A 25008-nucleotide genomic window follows, 5' to 3' on the forward strand; every position below is an offset into this window, starting at 1 on the left:
TTTTTAAAAAACAAGTATTGATAACAGAGAGACACATAAGTCATCAAACAGGTTTAATTGGTTGAGCTGAAACAAAATCAGGACATTTCATTAACAACCATTGATGGGATGTATTACCGTAGATAACTGGAGCGTTTAAGTTCAATGCTGCTGGACATATAAACACACATTTGTGTGTAAACAGTGATTCCTTAACTTTCACATTATCCATCTCAGATATATGGCTTTTATTTTCTCTACTTAGAAAAGTATGATTAAAAACATCAGTATATACACAAATACATTCATATTTACATATTGCAAATGGTGTGTTACTCAGTTACATTATTGTTTTCTTAAAAAAAAAAAAAGACTGCTTGGAGAGGAGAAAGGTACATGTCATAGGACTCAGTAGCCCACTTAATACATCTGGTACACAAGCAACTTAGATGGCCTTCAGTTTTCTTTTGTTTTCAAATGTAATAAAACAAAGTTAGAAACCTTTAAGTGACAAAAAGAATACAAACATTGTCAAACTTTTTTTCTAGTACGAACACAACTGTGGAAATTTAACGAAATACTGCTCTACATTTACAGTGATACAACTGGATTTCAACCGTTCAAAGATTGAAGTGTCCTTCAAACCATAATGTCATGTCCATAAAACAGAGACTAGGACATGTTCTTGCCACTTTCTGCAGTTTTATCACTTTCCTTGGATGCATCATGTTTACTGTCCTTTTTCTCCTCTTTCTTGTCTCTGCTTCTGCTCCTGTCCCGACGATCCCTGTCTTTGTCCCTGTCTCTATCTCTCTCCCTCTCCCTGTCTCGGTCTCTGCCCCGGTCTTTCCCACGGTCTCTGTCCCGGTCTCGTTCCCTGCTTCGGGATCTGTCCCGTCTCCTGTCTCGGTCTCGCTCACGGTCACGTTCACGCTCTCGATCACGGTTTCTCCCTCTGTCGCGGTCGTAGTCTCTCCTGTCAGAATCCCTGGCTCTGTCTCTCTCCCGGTCTCTCCTTTTGTCTGTGTCTTGATCCCTGTGTCGCTCTCCCTCCGTCTCCTTGTGCCTCTCACCCTCCCTCCCTCTGCTGCGGTCTCTTTCTCGGCCACGCTCCGGATCCCGTTCTCTTTCTCGACTACGCTCTGGATCCCGGTCTTTTTCTCGGCTACGCTCTGGATCCCGGTCTTTTTCTCGGCTACGCTCTGGATCCCGGTCTTTTTCTCGGCTACGCTCTGGATCTCTTTCTCTGCTACGCTCTGGATCTCTTTCTCTGCCACGCTCTGGATCTCTTTCTCTGCCACGCTCCGGATCTCTTTCTCGGCCACGCTCTGGATCTCTTTCTCGGCTGCGCTCGAGATCACGGTCCTTTTCTCTGGCTCTATCCCACTCTCGCTCTCTGCTCCACCGCTTGCCCTGGCTCCTGTCCCATGACGGCCTGCCGGTGTGGGAGACTTCCCGCTCTCTTTCCCTCCGGCGGTCCTCAGACAGCTCCCTCTGTCTCTCTTCAGAGGTTGGTACAGGACCAGGAAGAGGTTCTCTGTGCCCTCCTTCAAAGCGGCTCAAACGATCTCCGATGCGAGGTTCTGAATCTTCTCGACTGGTGGTGCTCCTCCTCCTCATTTCAGGAGAGTGGCGGCGCCAGGGGTCGTCCCGGTGCATGTCGGGACTGTGGGCTCCCATGCGACTTGGAGGGCCTATGGGAGCCTCTGAAGGTGTCGGTAGTAAAGGCCCGCTATGGCGAACAGGTCTAGCCTCATCAGAGTGCCTATCTAAGCGGTACCGTTCTGATCCTCCAAAACGCTGAGAAGGGTGGGGTCTACCCTCCTGCGGGGGAGGACCTCGGTGCTCATCAAAAGATCCTCGATGTGGTGGTGACGAGTGTGGTCTGGAGCTCCCGTATTGGTTATGTGGACTGTAGTGCTGTCCGCTCATCTCGCTGCTAGAAGGTGGGCCTCTTCTGTCCTCATACTGGTTAGGTGGAGGTCCCCGGTATGCTGGACCTGGTGGAGGACCCTGATTGTCTTTAAAAATATGGATAGTGTTTGGAATCTGGTCCACATTTAGTTTAAAAGAGCTAGAACTTTCTTTGATATACTGTTCTGTAGGGCCTCGAGATTGGTCTAGTGGAGGTTGAGCCCCATGGTCACCATACTGAGATGGCGGAGGACCTCTGGGGCCTGGGAAGTGGGATGGAGGTGGGAGTCTGTTTTCAAAGTGACTGGGAGGTGGCCCTGTAAAAGGTGGAGGAGGACCTCTGTTTGCAGGAAAATTAAATGGTGGAGGAGGACCAGTGAATCTTGGTGGAGGTAAACTGCTCTGTCCATCAAAGGTAGGAGGTGGGGGAAGGCCTGGAGGGAGGCCTTGCTGTCCAGCGTACTGTGGGGGAACAGAAGGATCAAACATTTGAGGGGTAGGGCCCCTCTGGGTTATCGGAGGGAATGGTGGTGGTGGTCCTCGAAGTGGCATGATATTCTGAGGTGGTGGTCCAGGAGGAGGTTGCTGCTGCTGTGATGGTGGCTGGGTGCCTGGCCACTGATTCTGATAGGGAGGGTATGCAGTCGGAGGTGGACCGTATTGCTGGCTACTGTCACCCTGCATAGGGAGAGGACCACGTACAGGGGGAGGAACATGGATGGGTGGAGGGGGTCCCTGCATAGGAGGGGGACCTGACATTGGAGGAAGACCCTGGATGGGTGGTGGCATAGACATCGGCGGAGGCCTAATTATCAGGTTCTGTCCCTGCATCGGATGGGGCGGGGGGAAGTTGGATGGTGGGGGAATGTCAGCTGGAGATCTGTACTCGCTGTCGAAGCTTGACGCTGACATGTGATGTGGCATGTGATGGGACTCAAGTGAACGGAGAGTGTCAACCATTGCTGAGCTCTGCGTGAGTACTGGGATTGTCGAAGTTATCGTGGAGGTGTGTGTAGGCTCATTATAATAACTTGTGGTAGGTGCATCCTGGCTATTCTCTTCATACTCTGAGTCCTCACCAGCTTTTAAAATACTGGCAGCATTTGGCCAAATACTGTACTTGTCCATTTCTGTTTCTGCCTTGATTGGCTCAGCTTCCTCAGTTTTCACTTCTTTCTCATCCATATAGTTGACCTCCATATCAGGTTCCACCTCCTCCCCTAATAATGGAATTGCCACCTCCGCCTCACTCGACTCCATGAAGGGTAGTGTTTCTCTTTTCACTTCCTCGTGAGGCAGTGGTGTCTCTGGGCCTTGTGAGGAGTCTGGGAGTTCAGTTACATTAGACAGCTCGGGCTCGTGAACCACAGGTTGTGAGACAGGAGTAGAATCTGCCAATGGAGCAGATGTCTCCTCTTGCTCCTCAGGTTCATCAGTCTGTTTCCAGCCAGCCGCAGCCTGGCGAGGATCCCTGCTCTGTCGGGGATCTCTCCTTTGGTTGATCAAGGGAGCAACCGATGAAGACTTCACTAGTTCCTCAACCTTTTTGCCAAGCTGCAGTAGCTGAGTATTGGCTAGAAAGGATTTGGTAGGTTGAGTTAAGAGTGTGTCTGGAAGTGCTGATAAGGTAACAGGTGTCCCTGTAGATGATATTTGCTGTTCTCCCTGTTTCTGGAATGTCTGCTCTCCAATCTGTTTAAGGCTCTCCAATATCTTCTGTGGATCAGTCAAAGGGTCAGTTGCAACCTTAGTTTGACCTGGTACTACAGTTCTGACATCATCAAAAATTGAGTCATCCTCTGGGTCATATGCTACATCATCTCCTTCATTTGCTACCACCTCAGGCTGCTTAGAGACTTCAGGTTTGCTTACTAACTCAACGGGCTTCTTAGGCACATTGTAGCCCCTACTGGGGTCATACTCTTCTTCCGGGTCATACGGTCTGTCATCTTCATCTTCCTCCAACTGTTTCTCCTTAGAAAACTGCTGCACAATGGGGTCAAGCATCATAGGGGGTGGGAGGGAGTGTTCCCCGCCTTGATCAGACGGGGAGTTGGAAGCTTCTGAGTCATGCTTTTTCTTCCCAAAGAGAGTGTTGAGAATGGTCTGAAGAGGAGTGGCAGTTGCTGCAGAGGAAGCAACAGAGCTCGATGAGGATGGGGAGTCCTTGCCTGTGGTAGTGGATGTGGCTGTAGACTTGACAGAAGACAAGAAGGAAAGGACTGAGGAGGTGGCCACTGTGCTGCTTGAGCTCTCAGAGCTGGGTGGAGGTGACCCCGGAGGAGTTGTGCTAAAGGGGACTTCAAGACTCTGTCGTGTACTTCTTTCTGCTCTGACTAAAGGAGATGGCTTTGGAAGGCCAGTGTCGTCGGCATCTTTAGTTTCAGTCTTGGACCTTTTTTCCACAGTTTCCAACGGAGCAGCAGCTCGCTTTCTGTCCTTCTGGCAGATCAGCAGCCCCAAGAGCAGGTTGGGACGAGCTGGTTCAAGCCCTGCAAGATAGACGAAACAATCTTAGAAAATGTGCGTGTGGAATAACAGACACAATTTCATAAAAGAAAGTATCATTTTTTTGTATTAAACTCAGTATTTCTGACTTTCCCCACAAAGATACAAAAAGAATGAGTAGCACAAAAAGTCTCACAACTTTCTCCAGTGTTTCCTTTGATACGACAAATGACAATAGTAGAAATATGCAATTTTATATTTCAGTCAGTTGTCATTGTAACTGGTGGTGAATTAAAAAACCTGAAGTAAAAAAAACTTGCTGACATGGGTAAATGAGCACCAGCTGCAGAGAAACATCTGTCATCAGGAGCCTTATAACTTTGAAGTGGGTTTTTTTTTTTTTTGTAGATGCCCTGACAGATATTGCGAATGTGAAATGTGTTCACTTATGAGAAAAAAAAAAAAAATCAATTGTCTTTTCAATTGTTTTTCAGATTCCAAAATTTTGAGAAAAAATGTAATGAAGAAAAAATCTACTTGTTTCTCTGAATAAGATTATTTTGTTGAAAACAAATGTAAACTTGTTAATTCTTAGGCAAGAATTAACAAGATTATCATCATCATATCATCATTAATTAAATTCAAACAAGAGCAGATTTTTCCCCAATAAACCTTTTCTCATAATTTTGAGATAATCTCATTAATTCAGAAAAACGGGGCAAATATTTCAAGTGGTGCATTACGCTTCTATAGGATACAGCCAAGAGTTAAAATGAATCACAATCCCTCTAAATTATTGACTGACATCGCTAGACTGCATTGCTAAAACATGATTGCAAAAGACTGAAACCAATTGTAAGTTATAATATAACTATGATTAATCCCCAGAAAGGTGCATACATTAGCCCCTACTGAAATTTGATGTTGGAGATCAGAAAGTGTAGTTTTATCTTTATGAAGCTACTCAATTAATAAAAGAAAAATGTCTGAGGCACTACATAAGGAGCAGATAGACCCTCTGAGGTGTACAACCACTGTACTTACCAGAGCTGCAATAGCAACGTGGGTACTGTTAACATTGTTGTACAACTACTGATGGCAGAGTTTAAACCAAGTGCTGATTCTTCATTTAGGAGGACACATTAAGAACATTTCCTGCTTAATCCCAATGCTGCACCATAAACCATAAACACTAGCATGGCATGAAATGGCTGACAACCTAATGAATAGCGATTTATTGATTACACAGTTGTTCAATTCTGTTTATGTAGGAGCCAAGTCTTAAGAAACAACAGGCTGAGACTGGACTCAAATGGCACCAACCTGCGATGCAAACTTCCTTTATTAGAAATGTAGGGTACAAAGTCAGATACACAGCAGAGAACACAGTAGCTGTTACATGCAGAGAGGTGTTTTCTGAGGGAGACTCAACAAGGAGTGTGAGTGCCCCCTACAGTACAAACCCATGAATCAACATGCTCTCATTTCAACCTGAGTCCAAAGACAAAGATGACACTAAATATACTCACCATGGGTATAAAAAATGTAACAGCATAAACATTAAAATAAAAACAATTACATTCACGTCACTGCAAAGGTATATTTGTGTAACCCTGTAAATGCTTACCTGGCCCATCAAACGGTAAGAGTTTGGAGGGTAATGGGTCCTTTGAGCCCAGTGGGATGAGATAGAGGTCTTTGATTCGCCGATTGTTGTTAGCCACCACACCAAATCGTTTCCTGCTGCTAAAGTAAGAGAAGAGAGAGACATATGCCACATCTTCTTCCTCTGTTGCTGGGTGGAAACGGATCAGACACAGTTCCTGCAAAAACAGACAGAGCAAAAGAGAGTATTTAAGTGATGCCAGACCTTAAAATAAAAATGTTAAGCACTTTTATACAATGAAATTTCTCTCCAAACAAACCTTGGAGAGTGAGGTTTTCAGTTTTCCAACATAGTCCCACACTGTGCTTGGAGATATCCGTCCTCCAACATGAATGGTGTCTGGCAAATCCTGCAAAACATTGACAACACTAAGTGTGACGCTCTTGCTGACCCTCTCCAAGGGTTTTGCATTCAATAATGTTTGCAATTAATCATCAGTCTAACTGCTAACCTCCTTCAGGTGCTCAAAGGATCCAGACACCAGATAAGCTTTGGTAACAAACTTGGCCACAGACTGCATGTTAATTAATCCTTTCCAAATCTTCTCTTGACCATGGAGGAAGATTGCTGTCTCTCCCTCAAGAGGAGGGTCAGATGTACTGTAAAAACAAAACAGTCTTTTAGAGAAAACACAAAATCATAATCTCATGCCTGTACTATTCTATGAATGTAAAAGGGGCTATACTGTGTAGGAATAGAACACTGACACTGCCCATCATACTCCACTGTAGCACCACCAATCCTTTTTAAAACAGAATTTTAAATATAGTTCCTCATGCAATTTTAGCACACCATACAGATACACATTTCTAACAAATGTTAGTGCATCACAAAACCCTTCATAAAAGTGTGATGAGATTGAGCACCTTGTTTTCCCTGGTTTGGAAACAGCTACTGAAGACGGTGGAGCTGGGGGCATTGGCAGCGGTGCCTTGGGTGCAACCTCCACTGCAGCACTAACAGGAGCTGGTAGCGGCTCTGATGAGTTGTTGATGGGTTTATCTGGAGTAGTGTGGGTGACGGTCACACCGGAGCTGTGCCTGGCCATGCGTGGGTCTCTACGGGTGATGCTGACAGAAGACACAGTTGGGGCGATGGCTGCAGGGGCCTGGACTGGAGGTACCATCATATTGAGGTCAAGCTGCGGCTGTGGTTCTGCGACAGCTGGTTCCATGTTAGACTGGTGGGATGGAGGGACTGCGTGTTGGTAGGCTACGGGGTCCTGGGGCTGGTAAGCTGTGGGGACCTGTGTTTGGCTGACAGGGGAGACGTCCCCTGACCTGGATGAATGCAGCTCCTGTCTGGGAGGTTTAGTTTCAGGCTTCTTGGCCAGTTTGGCTTTCTTAGCTGCAGGCTCATCTTCTGTCTTCTGACCTAAAGGGCAAGACTCAATATTAAAATTATCTGTAGTAAAACAAATCATGCTTAATTCACTAGATAAATGTTACCCTGACACTTCCATGTCACCCTCTCAATTACCTGTGCATATTTTACAGTTAAGGTCAAACAGATGAGTCCTGTGTTCAGCAGTGGTGTCTTTGAGCATGTTGCTGAAAATGTCTGGCATGCTGCTGCCAGTGTTCCCCTCCGCAGCAGAGGACTGAGCCGAAGCTGAAGGAGTGGAGTCATCTTGGTCCTGAGGACAGAGAACACGATTAAATCTTAGTTGAACTGGAACAGATGATAATAATCCACGTAACACCTGTAATTCTTCATTATTAAGATGTACAACACTGCATATTGTGCAAGGTAGATGCAAGTAGGTTTACTGCTCAACAATGATTTGGAAAGAAAAAGCTTCAGAAACAAAGAAAAAGCACTGAAAAACAGGACAGTTGGCAAGATAACTAATATCTTCACTAATCTGAAATATCCTGGTACTAAGCGCCCCATGCAAAGGCGAAAATCAAAGTGTGAAAGCTTAAGAAAGACAGCATGCCACCACTTACTGCAGCAGAAGCCATGCGAGCAGATGAAGTGGTGGCAGAGATACATACATCTCCATCAGATGTTGGCGGAGCATCCTCCATATCCATACTATGTGAGCTAGAGTCATGCCTGTTGCCCAGTCTGGAATGCCCCAAATGGGCCCTTGAACTGGGAGACTGGGCCTGCAGAAGATGACCATATTCAGTTTAATTCCAAACTCCTATCAAGGTGACCTGTGCTTAGTGTTTAGTTAAAGGAAAGTATTATTTACCTCAGGAGCATCTGGCTTCTTCCACTCAGATATCTCTTTGGAAAGCAACTCTTCAGCACTTAGTCTCACCAGTCTGAAGGGACTAACCTCGCCACCCACCACCCTGTAGAACAAGCCCTGAGACAAACATACCACACAGTCGTTTAACATCAACATGAGGGACGTCAAGAGAATCATGAAGACCAAAGCTTTTCAGGCTGTAGGCATTTCCTTTAAGACAAGATGTGTACTTGACTGAAAACATAAATGCATAAATGTGCATGTTGACTCACTTTGTTTTTAGGATCTTTCAGGTTGAACATGAGGGACCTGTACTTGTTCTTGTACTTGCTGTCAGTGCTAAGGCAAAGGTTGAACATTTCCTTTTCAATGGCAACTGACAGCCTTGCCACCTCGCTCTCAGTCATTTTCAAATCATCACTGTCGCTCACCCTGGTGGCAAGAGACACAACAAATATTGGTGTTTGATGTGTGAAGGTGCTCAGCAAAAGATTTACAGATAGTCTAACAAGAGAAATATTTCTGAACTAGATTTAGTATGCCGCTTACCTCTTATAGAGAATGTCTGTCAGCGAGCGGCGGATGTTTGTTCGCATCTGGTTGTTGGGTGGCGGTGGCATGGGGGATGCAGGGGGCACCAATGCAGCTGGATGTGGGGGTCTGGAGGATGGGGAGTGAGTGGGTGGAGCTGAGGAAACAGGAGATGATGGGACTCTGGAGGACGGGGATGACTTGCTATGGGATGGAGAATCCTTTTGTTGTGGCTGCTTCTTAGGAATGGTAAAGTTGGACTTGGTGACCCTCAGTGCTCCTGTGACGTGGATCGGACCTGGGGGAAAGGGAGATGGGGTAGGGACGGGCTTCGGACCTGGTTTCTTGGACTTTGTAGTGGTTTTACTCTGAGGTATCGTAGCTTTCTTGGACATCTTTGAGCTGGGAGACTGAGCGGAAGGCTTCCTGCCCCTTGGGGAAACCTTGGAAGCTTTAGTGGCCGGGGACTTCTTCTTTCCTTTGACTGGTGTTGTGGACGCTGGGGATGGTTTCTCAGGAGTCGGGGTTGGTTCTTTCTCTTTCTGTTCCTTCTCACTTTGCTTCTCTTCTTTAGAGGGGGCTGGAAACCAAGAAAAAGATCAGACATTTTAAAAACATGCCATCATTACAATGTCAGCAGATACAGCATGTAGTGGGACAGTATTTAACCAGCACTGCAGAAAATCATTTTACGTTGATAATTTAGACTACATTCATACGACTGGAAAAGCTCCACATTGTTTTGAGAGGACTATTGTCAGCTTTACACCTTAAAAGTGATACAAAATGGTAAAATCTACAATGAACCCCTCTTGTTCAATCAAAAAATAAATGTAATTCACATTTTTTCTTGTTTGTACACGGGACATATTGCACTAAACATTCTGAAATAAACACAAAGTTGACCACTGGGCAATTAAAAAGCCCTCTTTATTTGTAGCAGTGGATGGCAGATACATTGTGCAGTTCATGCAGTGTCATTTGAGAGAGAAGTATGTTCATCCCAAATATTATTTAGTGGCAGTGGTCTTTGTACTCCTCCTTCAGACAACCTTGATTCTCTGCACCCACAGATCTCAACAGGAGAGAGGGAACTGATGACCTACAGTCTATCTCTCTGCCTCTCCACCTCAGCAAGAGTTTGCACAAGACTCCAGTGACTTATCTTGTGTACAGTATTACTGTAAACCTCCTATCAGCAGTGACTGAGGAGACAGGACTACAACTACCAGGGTCCCTCACTTGAATGTGAGAGACAAGCAGCATCAACCCTTTACCCACTGGCTAAAATGTTGTTTTACTGCCACCAAAGCATGAATGCTCCTGCTCACATGGGATATGGTGATCAGAATAAAAAGAAATGATATAGAAAGTAGTTTATAACCTACTTATTCTCACAGTGTTCATGCAGATCATGAGCTCAGCTGTGGACCCTGACCACTAATGCTATAACCAGCTGACAAAGCAATGAGCTCTGACCTACAAAGCATCTTAACCCAAGTCTTGTTAATGGCTCTCTCATTTGAATTAATCATTCAGGTGCAGGTGAGTAATACATTTCTTGAACCACTATTCACATCAGACTATGTGAAGAAAATTATCAACCAATTGGCAGCAAGACTAAAATGACAATACACACTTGACATAACGCTCTTCAAAATGTCATCTGCATGTGCTAGTGCATCATCTATGTCCAAGTTGCATGTTAAAGCTGCATTAGTTTAAGCATTACCCCACTTGAATACACAAACTATACACCCACTTAAATATAAAAACCACAATAATATTGTGCAGAGCAACAGTAGAGTCCCAAAGCAACCAGTCAACCATCCTCAAAGTAATAGACTGTCACACAAAAATATCACTCAGCAAAATATGAGCTATGAAAGAACAAATCAGTGAGCCAGACTTCCTGTTTCTCTTAATCACACAACAATCAGTGGTCATACTGATCTCCTGACCTGAGAAGATGCATGTACTAAAACTTAACACTTGCTAACTCATCAGTTAAGATCCTCATGGTGCCTTCAGTGACCCCTTATAAAGGAGAGGTGAAACAAACTGTCCACATTTCATGGCAACAAATGTTCCTCTCAATATATGTATCAGATCTCATCAGGTGCAAAATGTGTGTGAAAAACTTGAGCATGGGTCTTCCTCTTCTGACTCAGTGTGAGGCCCAGGTCTTCAGCTTCTTTCTTCTGCTGTGGGCCTTCTGAACTTCACTGCAGTATCTCCAGGTGGTCCAGTCTCTGTGGCAGAGCTTCCTTCTTCTGCAGCCATTCACCATCTGGGGTTCTCTTGGGCTTCACATCTCCGCAGTGTGTAGATACATCAGTATGTATTTGTTTGAGCTGAACTGGTCAAGGTATCCTACAGCAAGCCAACACTGCTTACATAATCAATCAAGCCATCCTAAAATCTGTTATATCACCTTTTATTTCAAAGCCAGTTTCCCACGAGAGGTAATGCAACATATTCAATATGAATCAAGAAAATTCAAGTCAGCCCGTTACCTACAACATTGAGGGTTGATCAAACACAAAGTTGTGCTTAACAGCTGAATATGAGCTACAGTAACTTCATTGATCCACGTTAACATAGGAGAATTCGGAGACACCTACCTGCTGGAGAAAGGGAGGAAAGAACCTTTTATATGGGGCAACAGCTGAGGTGATGAACCCAGGAAGTGGAGAGACTTGAGCAGGTAATTTAAAGATCACACTCCAAACATACACACACGCACCAGTCCATTCATCACATCCATACACCTCATGGTGAAGCATAAGATATTACTGCCTTGCTTTTATCTCTACCACGTGATCTTTTATAGGTTTTCACGTACAGCTCTGCATTTTAAATATGAGGGACTCAAAAGAGGAACTCCAGCAATTGAGTGTTGCACTTTTAAAAGTGGACGGACTCATGAAAGTCATATTAAACAGGAATAGTCCAATTTGACTGAGGCCGAGGTATCCTGACCTTTAGTCTAAGGCAAGGGTAAAGATCCAAAAAAGGAAAAAGCTGGAGCCTTTCCCAGAATACCTAATCATCATTTGTCAAACCCTTCCTGCCTGGTGAATTACTACATTTTCCAAACTCCTGCCTTTAGTTTATAACGCAGGCTTTCTGTTAGGAATTTAAAGTCTCCCCAACTGAGATCACAGCCACAGAAGACTATAAAATTGTGCCAACATGCTTAGGCACCTGATAAAATGATCTTGATGAGTGCAACCTGTGGAGCGCCCCTTTAAAGAATAAAAATGTTCTGGATTATTGAATACTTACCCACAGCCACAAATAGCACTTACCTTTTTCACAGCTGCCGACATTTCATTAACAAAACCTTCACATTATCAAAATCACAACACTTTGCAGATAATTTTTAAGTCTAGCATACAGGGGAGTTCATCTCCAGAGCGCTTATGTTTGTCCCCATATGTCAGGATCGTTTCTAAATTACGTTAGCACCATTTATAATGAAAACATAACAATGTGGTTTCAACAACAGCCCAAGACCTTCAAAGAGATACATACACTTTTTGTTTAACACTGTTGGTGATATGGGTGTAGTCTTTTCTGGTGTTACTGCAATGTAATTATGGTCGCTGGACCAGGACGCAGTGGCCGGCGGGGGCGGGTGTTCCTCAGCATGCTCGTCTTCGCTGTCCTCATCTGGATCAGGACTGTAGTCTTCCTCGCTGTCCGACTCCTCCTGGGTCTTCTTCTGCGTCCTCTTCCCACCAGCGACGCTCCTCTGTGTGGACAGGAGGACACACACAGTCAGGTCTTTTAGTCGCAGCACTCAGCGAGCATTGTTTGAAATCATTACGGTCAAAATACAGAACAGTTTGACTTGAGCCATGTTGGCTTTTAAAAATAGATTCCCTCTATGATGTAGTGCCAAATGCCAGGGAAATCTGTCCATGGTAAACAATAATTGACCCTTATGGTCTTTAACCTGCCTGCTCTCAGTTTCTGTCCTCAGTAGCCACTGAACAGTGTACAGAGTCCAGTACAAATGAAATTAACAGTGTTTCTTAAACACCAAGCTCTCCATTGGCAGCATTTTACACTGCCCTGCATGTAGCATCTAAGCTTCTGTAAACTTGGATATATTTCTATGAAAAATGTACATGGTACCAAATTATTCTTGGCAGGTCCAATTTACTGGTCTATGCAAGCGAGCTAAAAAGTTAATTTCAGACATTGCCTTCAGGGACCTGTAATCACAAAGCAAGCTCATCATCAGCAGTCTTTCTTCAAGCAGTAATTCCTCAAGTTTAAGCAGATGGGCAGCACTGATATTATTTTTATAGAATTAGCTTCACCCTCGGGCATTTTACACTGTTAGAGTTGGCCTAGTGGCTCATCATAGCTTAACAAATTACATGTATTATTCACACTTGTTTAACATCAGTCCACCCATCTTTAGTTTTCTGTAATTTGCTTTTATTGTACTTTAAGTTGTTGTCAACTCAAGTACTGTCAAGTAATGTCTACTTCCTGTCTCTCCTCTACTGTGCTCCAAAGCCACACCCTTGGGGAGACACAGAGAGGCGACGAACTAGCACAACCATGAATAAGAGCAAAATGCAGTACAGATTCTAACAGAGCTGAAATCAAAACAGTGCATATAAATTAGGAAAAAGCTGACTGATTGGAAGATAGTTTCCCTGAATGTACACGGCACTTAAAATAATAAGACTGCAATGCATGCTTTTAAGATGCAATCTCATAAAAGTCCATTTGGTTTTTTGAAGTAATGAGACCATAGGATTTTTTATTTTAGCTTTGAGTACAGATGAAAAAGGCAGGGTTTGTAATAACTGGTCAGTCAAGAGCAGGACTGCTGACTCCTGCTGGGTTATTATGTTGTTGCAGAGGCAAAATTAGGGTAATATTAGGAGCACAGGGACAACATTAAACTATACAAAGTAAGGTAAAGGTAAGAATACTTGTTATTAAAAGACAGTAAGACACTGTTGATATTTTCCAGCGTATAGTTACCAAAACATTGTATAGATTAGATGTTAGGAGCCATATTCCTTTCAATACCCCTTTTGTTAAATAAAACAGACTTATCTCCCACCATTCTTAAGGCGCATTGGGAAAATTATTTACTTACACAACTCATGGCACTGCATCTAGAAAACAGTTTTCACCTATGAAGTCACAACATATACTCTGGAACTGGGCCACATCAGTAGCATTAGTGAACTACAACATACTATGTTATCACTGACAATAACTTAGCTTGTGAAACAAAGCAATGTGGGCCCCTACATACATTACTCAACACCTTCATATACTCTAATTAGCATTCAGTGTACTCATGATCCAGTGAGGATGATTGCTGCCATGAGCTGACTGGTCAGCAGACAGACTCCATGTTTATTTTTAACTTATCCATAGAACTTAACCTGCTCCACTGCAGGTCCATTTTGTGATCTGACCCTGTGAAATGTAAGTCAGTTTTGTTTTATGAAACAAGCCTTTGTGAAGATGAAATCTAGGTTGTTAACCCACTAAATTTACTTTGTAAGACAGGCATTTTAACATCAAGACATTCTGACATCACAAAGTAGCAACTACCAGTAACCATTTCATTAGCAATCTCACTTCTAAGCAGTATTTTAGAATAACAGCAAAGACTTCTAAAGCATTTTAGTCGGGCTAAGATATGACCTCTTGTAACATCGTATTATTGCAGAGGGTGCAGCCACAAGAGGAACCTTGGTGAGACAAACCTCAAATGGGATTTTTATATTATTTTTAAATCCCAAACATGACTATAATAACACTTGGGTGTGCAAATATTAGGTCGTGATTGATAGATACACATGGATGTTAGTTTTCTGTATTGCTAATCAACAATGAAACAACAGAGACAGGATAGAAAAGTACTCGTACCCAGCCACGCTAACAATGACCCAAACATTCTTCATCCTATTCAAAACACAATTTAGGAAATAATTTCTCAAATGGGACATAAGATCAAAAGTCTAATATTGACATTACAGTGACAAAGATTGTTAAGCAGTCATACACAACTTCTAAGAAAGTGCTTTGCATTGCTATAGCTAGAATATTATGTCTGCAACCCTGCACAGCTTCTCTAATTAAATAGAAAAGGTAAGAACATGTTTTCTTTAAGGACAGGCAAAAGGCAACATTTCAAGTGGCCCAAGTTACCTTTGGTGTAGACTTGGTTTTCTGAGCCTTGGCCTTGTCCTTCTGCTTGGGATCTTTGACATCAGTGATGGACTTCATGGCCGCAGCAGCATGCCTTAGGATACAGTCGTTGCCGCAGTACACAGAGTCTGGCTGGGCATTATTCTCACAGCCAGGCCCGATACATTTGGGAAGGGAAGACTCCTCCTCAGCCTTCTGCCCGGCCTTCTCCTCTGACACCTCCACTGTTGGTGTTGTATTCACCTCCACGTTTGACGCCACTTTCTGCTCCGTGTCCGGTAGTGCTTTCTGCTCTGCTGCGGATGCTGCCTTCTTTTCCATGGTTGGCACTGACGGGTCTGCTTGGGCTTGGGCTGGCTGCTGTACGGTCTGCTCCAAGTCAGTACAATATAAAAATTAACAGCTAATGATGACTGATGTCATTTTGCATAGTGTCATAATGCCAACTTAATGATTTTACTATTAATTTTATTGCTAACAACAGTGATTTTAAAAAGTGTGTACTATATTTTGACGATCAGTTTAAGTAGTGGTGGGCTTCCTCATGCCATCGCCATGCCTTTAACTATTTGTTTGTATATTGATTTAGAGTCTGGAGCCCCTGGCCTCTTCTTTTTGGGTCGTAATCTGCATTCACTAAATGCAGTAACACCACCACTGCAGACTCAAAACAGCTCGAGTCATACAGCACCGTACTCTAAATCAGTGTTTCTCAAATGGGGGTACGCTGCCCCTAGAGGTAGTCTGGGGTAGTGCAGGGGGTGAGAGATTTTTTTTTTTTAAAGTTAGTTTAGAAATGTAATGCATAATTCCTTAAATAATCATAAATAATGGATTATTCCGTGCAACTTTTCAAAAAGGCATGGTCCAATGCAACTACAGTGCAGTCTTAGTGTTATTGCACGGTGACCAAAAATCTGTTTGCCCTTAATTTAGTGATGATTCTAAACATTTGAAATTTAGCATTTCAGTGTCTCAGGTTCTTGTTAAGTAAATCCAACACTGATGACACAGCTGTTTTGTATCTCTTTATATAGACATTTTTTCCTACCAAAAGTGTTTTGCAGGGTAGTTGGGGGCATTATTGAAGAAAGTTTGAGAACCACTGCTCTAAATCACAGATTGGGGGATTAATAATTAATTTACATTTCAATCACACATTTAAGACCTTTGACAGTGACTGTGGTGAAAGTGACTTCAGCTGTGTGTTGCTGACAGCATTAAATATTTAACCATGGCATCATAAAAACTTTGACATTAAGATTATCGGGACAACACTTGACATACGCTATGAAGGACAGAACAACAGGCACAGCAAACCAAACAATACTAACACAGTAATTCAAAGCCTTTAAGTTGATACTAGTTGTAACCTACCGGCTGAAAGATCTTTATCTTCTTTTTCCCAGTTGGATTAGTAGCTTTTTCTATCCTGCCTTTGATGCCCATGTCCTCTGTTCCAGTCGTGGAGGGCGGAGGTGCCGCCAAAGCCTGAGCAGCCGGCTGACTGACGTCTGGCCCACTGGTGTTGGTTTTCTCAGCCGACGTCATAGCAAGAACAGCATGAGCAGAAGTCAGAGCTTTGGGTTTCCCGATATCTGTGCTTGCAGAGAGGATAGACGTGGCGGGTCTGACCACCTGGTTTTTCTTAGCAGTGCAATTAGGACAGATGTAGTCTTCCCCATTTCTCTCCATCAGGCGCCCGCGGGCCTCAGTGATGCCAACACAATCTCCATGGAACCACTCCTCACAGCGGTCACAGCAGATCATGAACCTAATAAGCACAGAATATTTATAGTGCCACATTTCTTCAAAGTAGTGCTCAACAAAAACGCTGGCTTTCCTCATACATTTGAGTAGAGCAGCTGAAAGACAGACAGAGCAGGGACCACATACCACATATACACAACTGAGCTGCATATTAAACTGGGCCCACAGTAACGTTAAGGTCAGTCTTAAGTGCCATTTATTAACATACTTATATGGTGCATTCAATACTATGCAATTAAAACAATAATTACTGACAGATTTACTGATTTATATATTATGGATTCATTGACAATGATTCATGGGTAACAGCTAGCCTAACATCAGTGTTGTGTACTGTAAATTAAATGGGCTGTTTTTCTTTGCAAACAGGCTGATCTTTGCCAATAATTAGTCTGATTCATGTTAATGTGTATTTTCAAACAGATTTTAAGTTTTGAAAAGAAAAAAAAACATCAAACAATGATTTGGCAGCCCCCCTGCAGTAACTCTATGAACCCTGCAGGGGAAAACCTGCTGAAGACTCCTGGAGTAGTGCATCAACACAAATGAACATGGGATTAGACAGTGGCTGTAGCTATGAGCCCGACAACTCGAGTTTCATAACATAAAACTTAAATATGCAGAGTTTAAAGCGTGTTGAAGATACTGTGCCCTACTGACAGAACATAAACTTATGGGAAATATATTTGGAGTAGACATTCCTTTTAGATGCAATCCTGTGTACAAGATTGACATCTCAATTGAAGATTGGATTATCCGGGATTACAAACTGGAGCAAAGACTTCTGGGTAAAAGGTAAAAAGACTGTCACAAGGAAGTGGGTAAATTGAGAGCCACCCATCCATGATGAAAGGATGGAAATAATATACAAAATATATATGAAGAAAAAAAGTATTTTTCCCTCAAAGTCCTAATAGATTTTTTTTTTTTGGAATTGGACCAAGTAGACTGAACACATCGCATCTAGAGGGTCAGACTTTTGCCAAGCGTAATTAAGTGAGAATGTAACGTGGTTTATATAACTTATCGCATCTAACAACAAGCTCTTTATTATTATTATTATTATTCTTTCATTTTTTGTAATATCTAAAGTGCATGCTTCCCATGTTCACATGTAAATAATTAATCTAATGTTATGAAACAAAACCCTCTGGAAGAGCCAGGCTGTCAAATGGTGTTCAAACATGCTGCAAAATGTTTAAGTGTTAACAATTTTAAGGCAATCTACTTGTGTTATTACTATTTTTCTGAAATAAAAAAAAGTACAATAAAGATCAAATGGTAACAAGTTCATTAAACATACAATGTACTTCATTATTAATACTTTAAATGCAGTCATTATGATCACAACTACAGCAATAACAAATAAAAACATAACAAGTACCTTTTGTTGTGTTTCTGCCGACAGATGCAGTAAAGTGCATTGGGGTCATAACCTCCCTCATCAGAATCAATGGATGATGATGATGACGATGAAGAAGAAGATGAAGACATTGAAGAGTCATTCTCATCATCATCGGCCTGTTGTGCCTGGGCCATGCGTGTCATTCCAGCAGCTTGGGCGGCTTTGGGCTTGATCTCCCTCTTGACAACAGTGGGGGTCTTGATGGCAGGAGCAGGACCTTTAACAGGGGTAGTATTCTTATTGGCTGCCCTCTTTTTGTTGACATAGGTTCTTATTGGTCCACGTTTCACCAACCCCGCTGCGGGTTTGTCTTTGCTATCCTCGTCAGACTCTTTATCATTCACTTTGTCATTTTCATCTCCATGTTGGTTCTTCTCCTCAACAACCTCTTTCCTCTCAGAGTCCTGCTCTGGCTGAGGCTGTGCTGCATTAGTGCTCCCTCCATCTTCAGGAATGGCGTCACCCTTTCCATCTTCTTTCTCCTCATCTTTATCTGGTAACTGGTCCGCCTTGGCGGCGTCTTTGCTATCCTCCTCATTGTCAGAGCTTCCCTCATCTTTGACTGTCACTCCACTGCTTCCCCGTGTCTGTCTGCCACCTCGACCTCTCCTTTGGGTCTGCTTCCTTGCACTACTTCTTGTCTTCCTCTCTGGGGATTCTACCTTGTCCTCCGCAGCCTTGGTGTCAGCGTTACCATCAAAGCTGGCCTCTGAGGCAGTCTCTGCATCAGTTGGGGTTTGGGAGGGAGGGTCACCGCTTTCCAGACTAGGAGGGGCGCTCTTTCTTGACCCTCTCTTGGCAGTCAAGAGGAATTCCTCTAGTTTGTCAGTTCGCTTAGACTGCCTGCCACTGCGCCGTACAGGACAGCGGTTTTCAGAGCCGTCTGTTGCTGCCTCCACTGGCATCTCTCTCTTTGCAACAGTGGACCGTCGGAAAGCCCAAGTCTTCTTTACTTCACTGTTGGCCCTGAAAGACTTGTCCGGCCCCTCTAGTGTCTCTTTGGCCGCATTCTCGCTCTCAGTATGAAACTGTTCTTTCTGCTCTGTTTCTCCGTCTCCAAAACCTGTGAACAAACAATCAAAGAAGACTGTGGGCAAAAACAAGATTGCATCCAACCACCAACAAAACAACATAGCCAAGATACTACTGATTGTTTTGTGATCAAACATACATATAAACCAAAACAGATATGAAAATGAATTAATTGCATATTACCTGTACTTACCCTACATTTTCACCCAAATTTAATATCATTGACAAATCATAGAACCTGACACCCCAATTGTGCCCAGTATTACTAAAACATCCCCACCCCTTCATTATGAGGGGAAAAGAAGCTCAGCCAAGGTACCTTGAGAGCAGCTATCCATGCGGTCCTGGCTCTGCTCTGGCTCAGGAGCTAGAGAGAGCTCAGGGCTCACATTCTCCTCCATAGATGATGGAGTCAATCACTACTTTCAAACAGAATGTCTACAGTTAAGAGAAGAACACAAGAGACCAGCTATGAGTCACTCTTTTCATTTCATAATATGGCACATACTGTAGGCTGCTAGGGCTGGGCAATATATCGATATCATGTATGAGACTAGATATCATTTTATATTTTGGACACTAGTATTTTAAGTGTCGTCTTTTCCTGTTTTTTAAGGCTTCACTGCAATAAAGTGATGTAATTTTCTGAGCATAAGACTGCTCTATTATTATTTTTTACCAACTTAGTGATTTTATCCAAATTACTAATAATTATTTAATAAACATCTCATTGTGTAAATATTTCCTGAAAGCACCAATAGTCAACCCACCAGCATCACTATAATATTGATACAGAGGAAACTGTTATAGATCTTCTCCATATCGCCCAGCCCTAAGGGTGTCCACGTTTTTAATAATTAAGGAGGGCTGGGATTGTTCTATACATAGAAACAGAATGACTGAATGCAAATGTCATTCCTTTTCTATGACAGTTTCTATCACATGCTAGCTCCAAAATAGTGTTACAATTATAAACACTTACAGTTTATTTGCACCATACAGTACTATGTCAAAACACCTTTTAAATGTCAACTCTATTGAGGGCATGCAATGATGTCACTTTTTCGCATGATACCAATACCATCACACACTATCTCAACACAAACTCACATCCTGAAAGCATGAAGGCCATCAGTAAATAAATCTCCTTAACATTATATCAGTGAATACTAGCTTATTGCAGATATATTTTATCAGTGTATATGTCACCTGATACATAACAAGAAACTGCAGGGCAGAAATGCCAAACTAAGGTTCAGTTACTTTGGAAACAGTATTTTCGGTACACAGTTTATCCACCAGAGACCACTGACAAGTTGATTTTTCATATGTAAAATGTCCTGCGTAGTATGCTTATTGTTCATAAATTCTTATTTTTAAAAACATAGGGATCAGTACTGTGACTGTTTTAGTCATATGTATGTTGAAAAAAAAAAAAAAAAAAAAAAAAAATAATAATAATAATAATAATAATAATAATAGGCGAATAATGAACATAAACATATATTATCAGATTGCAGTGTTGGCCTCAACAATGAAGTATTGGTCAGACTGCACAAGACACTGAAATGTAGGTGAGTTTCCTGACACAAATATATAGCATACCGTACATGTATGTCATCAACCATGAAAAGCGTGCTTCGTCCAACTGTGTCCAACTTAATTAAATTCTCAAGGACACTGAAGGACATTCTGATTGTCTGTGGTCAGGTTTGGAAAAATATTTAGGCTACCTGATTCACCATCTGCAGCCTTCAAAATGTAAAATGCATTAACTGGTTGAGTTGCAAATTAGACTACACAGTTGTTTTATATTTAGCAGTACTTTCCATGCAAATGCATGAGGACAGATGCTGAGTGTGGCAAGTTACTACTCAGGGGAACTGACTGTGGTACCAACATCACGTGCATACCCACTATAGTCAAATGCTGCCATGTAAGGCTGTATAATACTGTAAAGTAACTGCTTTTGTAGAATATTGCAATTTAAATTCTACATTTTCAACTTCAAATCATGGATGTTAAAATCACAGTTAATGTTTGCCGTTTGAAAAAGTTGGAAGTTAGATGCAAAAATTAGGACGAGAACCGGAAATCCATAATTTATTAATGTTAAATAACAAGTCCAAAACCAAATTTACTTCAGCCAAACACTACTAATAAATTATTACTGGTGAATTATTTCTATTAAGTCTTAAAGAAAATTAGAGCTAGAAACTGTTGTAACTAAGAGCCAAACCTACTAATCATTATTTGAAGGGCACATAATGAAAAAAGGCAATATCTGTACCTGCAGTTCAGCAGTGATGAATGACAGAGTTGTTCTTCAAACAAAACAAAGGCCTTGCACCAGCAATCATCAGTCTTGGTACAAGGTTAAAGGATCTGCCAGGAAGAGAAAAACACAAGTTAGGGTCAAAGTTCTCTGATTTGGCTGCAAAGTGAAGCCTTGTTTAGTGAATACAAATAACAACACAACATCATGCTAATTTTCTTGAAATTGAAGATATTTACTAACTGGTATCCGTTTCACAACTATTCAAAGTTTGATCTTTATATGATCAACAAAAAATACCCAAACAAAACTGAATGTCGACTTAATGAGTTAACAATGAGTTGCGTTATTTATAGTAACTGCAAATAAATAAAAGAACCAAATGTAAGTAAGTGAACAGTATGTTGACAAGTGACAATAAATGTACAATTCTCTGGTGACGTATCGAAATATTATAATGGCTGAAAGCAATTGTATATAATTATGTCAAAATGCATCCATTATAATCATATCTGATTAAAATTGGGGCATTAATGAGCCTTGCTTTTACACCGCCAACAGTTAAAAAAACCCCACCAAAGACTGAAAGTGATTTAAGAGGATTCCTCCAACTGTGTACCCGTGGTCACGACACTGTGCCACGTGAATGGCAAGAAAACTGTTGCCATGAGAGGTGGGAGGGGCTCGGGACGAAGATTAGATTTAACACTACAGCGATAAAATAGTCTTTCTAACAAGCACAGGATGAGCGAAATGGCATGTCGACATACTGATCCTATGTTTGCAGACGACGATTTAAGGTCCAGTAGCTGCTGCCTTGCACCGAACGAGGGAGGCTGCACGGGGCCTTGGTGCGCATAATACAGCCTAAATATTGTTAGATCACAATCACAATCATGCATCGTTATCACACGTGATCTTGCAAACGTTACCTATGAATATGTATGAAACAAGTCCGACAATATTGACGATATCAGACAGCAAAGTACGACAACATATAAACTCACCTCCTGCACACCCTACACATCCAATGATGGCCGCATAGCCAACATTTTGCCAAACCACGACTCAATCTACCGTTAGCAATCCTAAACCGTAAGTGGCACAACTTATGCTGCATTATTGGGTGGGGCACATCCAACAAATCACGGAATGTCGTTAGACACGCCACTGCATGTTTTGCCTCTTCGTTCCCTTCGTTTGTCGTTACGTCTCACAACGAGGAACTGAGCGTTGCAAAACGTGTAGCTAGCAACCACGGCTAACGCTATTAGCCACCACGGGCATGAGCAAGCTAGCGGCACACTCAACCTGTAGCTGTTTAGCATTTGCTAACATTCAAAAAGCACATACCGTTACTGCACAAATCCGAGCTACTGGATATATTTGTTCTGTAGAAAGAGCCTTGTCAAACGAAACATGGCGAATGTACAGGTTCAAAATGAATAGCTTAGTTTAGCTGTACACACATTAACGTTACAACCGTCGTCAGGCGCATCATATTCAGCACCGCCTTGAATACCTTCAGTAGGACAACTCCTACAGTAGCAACAAAGCCGAGACACGGACGTATTCCAGATAAATGAAAACTACACTAACATTGCTACAATATTTAATTGGTGCACTCTACCCACCTACACGCTAGAAATGTCGATGATATGCCCTCGCTCTTCGGTCAGTCCTCCATTTTCCATTCCCGCTGGAGCTAGCTAACTGACTGCGGCAGATGGCTGACGGTTTATGGAAAACGCTCTATGTGTCTACAGCGCCCCCGCTGGTCAGGAGGGTAACTGAGCGGGCACAGGCAGCAATGCTAGGTTTGTTTGGCTTGTATGGACAGGTGTACCAGTCACATACAAGGTTATAAATGCACAGCCCTCTAATAATCAGAAAAATAGCAAAGATTTACAAACTGAAAACTTTGGGATTTTTTTTTGGAAATAATCTTAAACTGAATGGGGATTTGCCTGAATTTTGACCACTTAAATTTGTCACCTGTATGGTACACAATAGCCTATACCAGGGGTCGACAACTGTTACTATCAATAGACATTTTTGACCAAAAATAATTTCTAAAAATCTGCCAGGAGCCACAAAACATATTTAAGCCTTTTGGTAACAGCCTATTTGGTCTAAATTAGCCTACTGACATTGAAAAGGTGTAAGTGAGCATTCAAAAATATGTTTTACCACAAGGTGGCTACTCTGCAGTGGGCTATGTATGATTATTTGGTACTTTATCTCTGCAGCATTTGTGGTGAAAGCAAATTAATCCGTCCATGAACTATTAAATTCTCTATTTTCCCTAAGACTTTCACTTTTGTGGATTTGAACTCCATTGCTACCCTAGCTAGGGAAGCTCAAGACTAGCCCCTGCTGTTGAGGTTTGGCAAAATTCAGAGGAAAATGTTATGGGTTGTTGTTTTTTTAATTCAATACATATGCTACACATTTTTACAACTGGATGTAAGAATTTATTTAGGCCCACAACAATGGTAAGTGAAAATGTAAATAATAATAATAATAATAATAAAACATTAAAGTATGTGACTGCAGAATTTTAACCTCTCATAAGTCTGTATTTAATGGCCTAATAAACCTCTTCTTCAAGACTTCTGACATGCCAAGTCCTTAATATCAAAATGTGCCACAGCTGTTAGAGTTAAAAATAGTCAGCATGAAGCTGACAAGATTAAAAGAAACTGACAGAACTCAAGGTTTTTAACACACATTTAAAGCAATGGCTAAAACTGAAGTAAGCCTGTCAACACTGATTGTCACAATCTTTGATCACACATATAAACCCATGCACATGCATGTGCGTTAAGCACAGTGCATGGACGTACATGTGTGGGCATGTACACATACACATAAACACACACAGATCTCATACTTAAATACCATAGTCATTGTTAATTGTTTTTTGTCTCTGTTCTTATTGTGGTCTCCTCTTTGGCTTAGTCTTTGCCTGTATTTTACTGTGTATGTTGTGTTATATTATTGTATTGAATTACTCCTTGCTCAGTGATCTTACACTAACTGTTTTAATTCTACAAGCCTAACCAGGGACAGAGGTTGCAAATTAGCAAATTGCATCTACTTTGTATTTTACATATGAAGCAGTGTCGTAAACATTTATCCTTGTCATATAAACAAGTAAATAAAAAAAAATAAAGTCTTATAAAATGCACATATACCAAAATAAATCCAACACACAAACAAGGTCCTCCAAGACATCTATAAGATAAAACTTAAAAGGCACTGCTTACAGCCAACAGTTTTAAAGATTGTATTATCTGAACTTGAGTTTCAGAAATTAAGTTCTTAGTTTAAAAGTCTAGTGTCTGGGATTTAGTGGCATCTAACAATGAGGTTGCTCATTTCAACCAATTGAAACTTCTCCTGTGTGCCAAGCGTGTCAGAGAACTACGGTGGCTGACTTGAAAAAGCAAATGGCGATATCTAGCGACACTGTTTGATTTGTCCATTATGGGCTACTGTAGGAACAACATGGCGGACTCCATAGAGGACGACCCGCTCTGTATGTAGATATAAACGGCTCAGTCTGAGGTGGCAAAACACAATGATATGGA

The 25008-nt window shown here is 42.0% G+C and overlaps 1 protein-coding gene across 4 annotated transcripts; it reads right to left on the reverse strand.

The window, feature by feature from the left end:
• Nucleotides 1-40: 40 nt before the first annotated feature.
• Nucleotides 41-23167, reverse strand: dido1 (death inducer-obliterator 1). Of its 4 annotated transcripts, none has more exons than XM_033625659.2 (17): nt 23050-23167; nt 21431-21525; nt 19460-19578; nt 18088-19171; nt 16311-16707; nt 14934-15302; nt 12276-12495; nt 8757-9318; nt 8480-8639; nt 8208-8324; nt 8005-8118; nt 7487-7643; nt 6874-7381; nt 6459-6606; nt 6267-6356; nt 5969-6164; nt 41-4385 (listed from the first exon to the last, which is right to left on the reverse strand). In XM_033625659.2, the coding sequence occupies exons 3-17, from the start codon at nt 19539-19541 to the stop codon at nt 652-654; spliced, it is 7938 nt and encodes a 2645-aa protein (XP_033481550.2). In that variant the 5' UTR covers nt 19542-19578; nt 21431-21525; nt 23050-23167; the 3' UTR covers nt 41-651. The 4 variants fall into 4 exon arrangements, with proteins under 4 accessions (XP_033481550.2, XP_033481546.2, XP_033481547.2 ...); XM_033625655.2 differs by having other exon boundaries at nt 7957-8118; XM_033625656.2 differs by having other exon boundaries at nt 7957-8118; nt 23054-23155.
• Between the last annotated feature and the right edge of the window lie 1841 nt (nt 23168-25008).

The sequence above is a fragment of the Epinephelus lanceolatus genome, chromosome 1 (assembly GCF_041903045.1).
Source record: "Epinephelus lanceolatus isolate andai-2023 chromosome 1, ASM4190304v1, whole genome shotgun sequence".
NCBI lineage: Eukaryota > Metazoa > Chordata > Actinopteri > Perciformes > Serranidae > Epinephelus > Epinephelus lanceolatus.

Coding starts and splice junctions, on each gene's coding strand:
- dido1 (XM_033625655.2), bottom strand. CDS start 19,541: ATGGAGGAGAATGTGAGCCCTGAGCTCTCTCTAGCTCCTGAGCCAGAG. Junction 15,303..16,310: donor AGATAAAGATCTTTCAGCCG/GTAGGTTACAAC, acceptor GACTTGGAGCAG/ACCGTACAGCAGCCAGCCCA. Junction 6,165..6,266: donor TGAAAACCTCACTCTCCAAG/GTTTGTTTGGAG, acceptor CTGTTTTTGCAG/GAACTGTGTCTGATCCGTTT.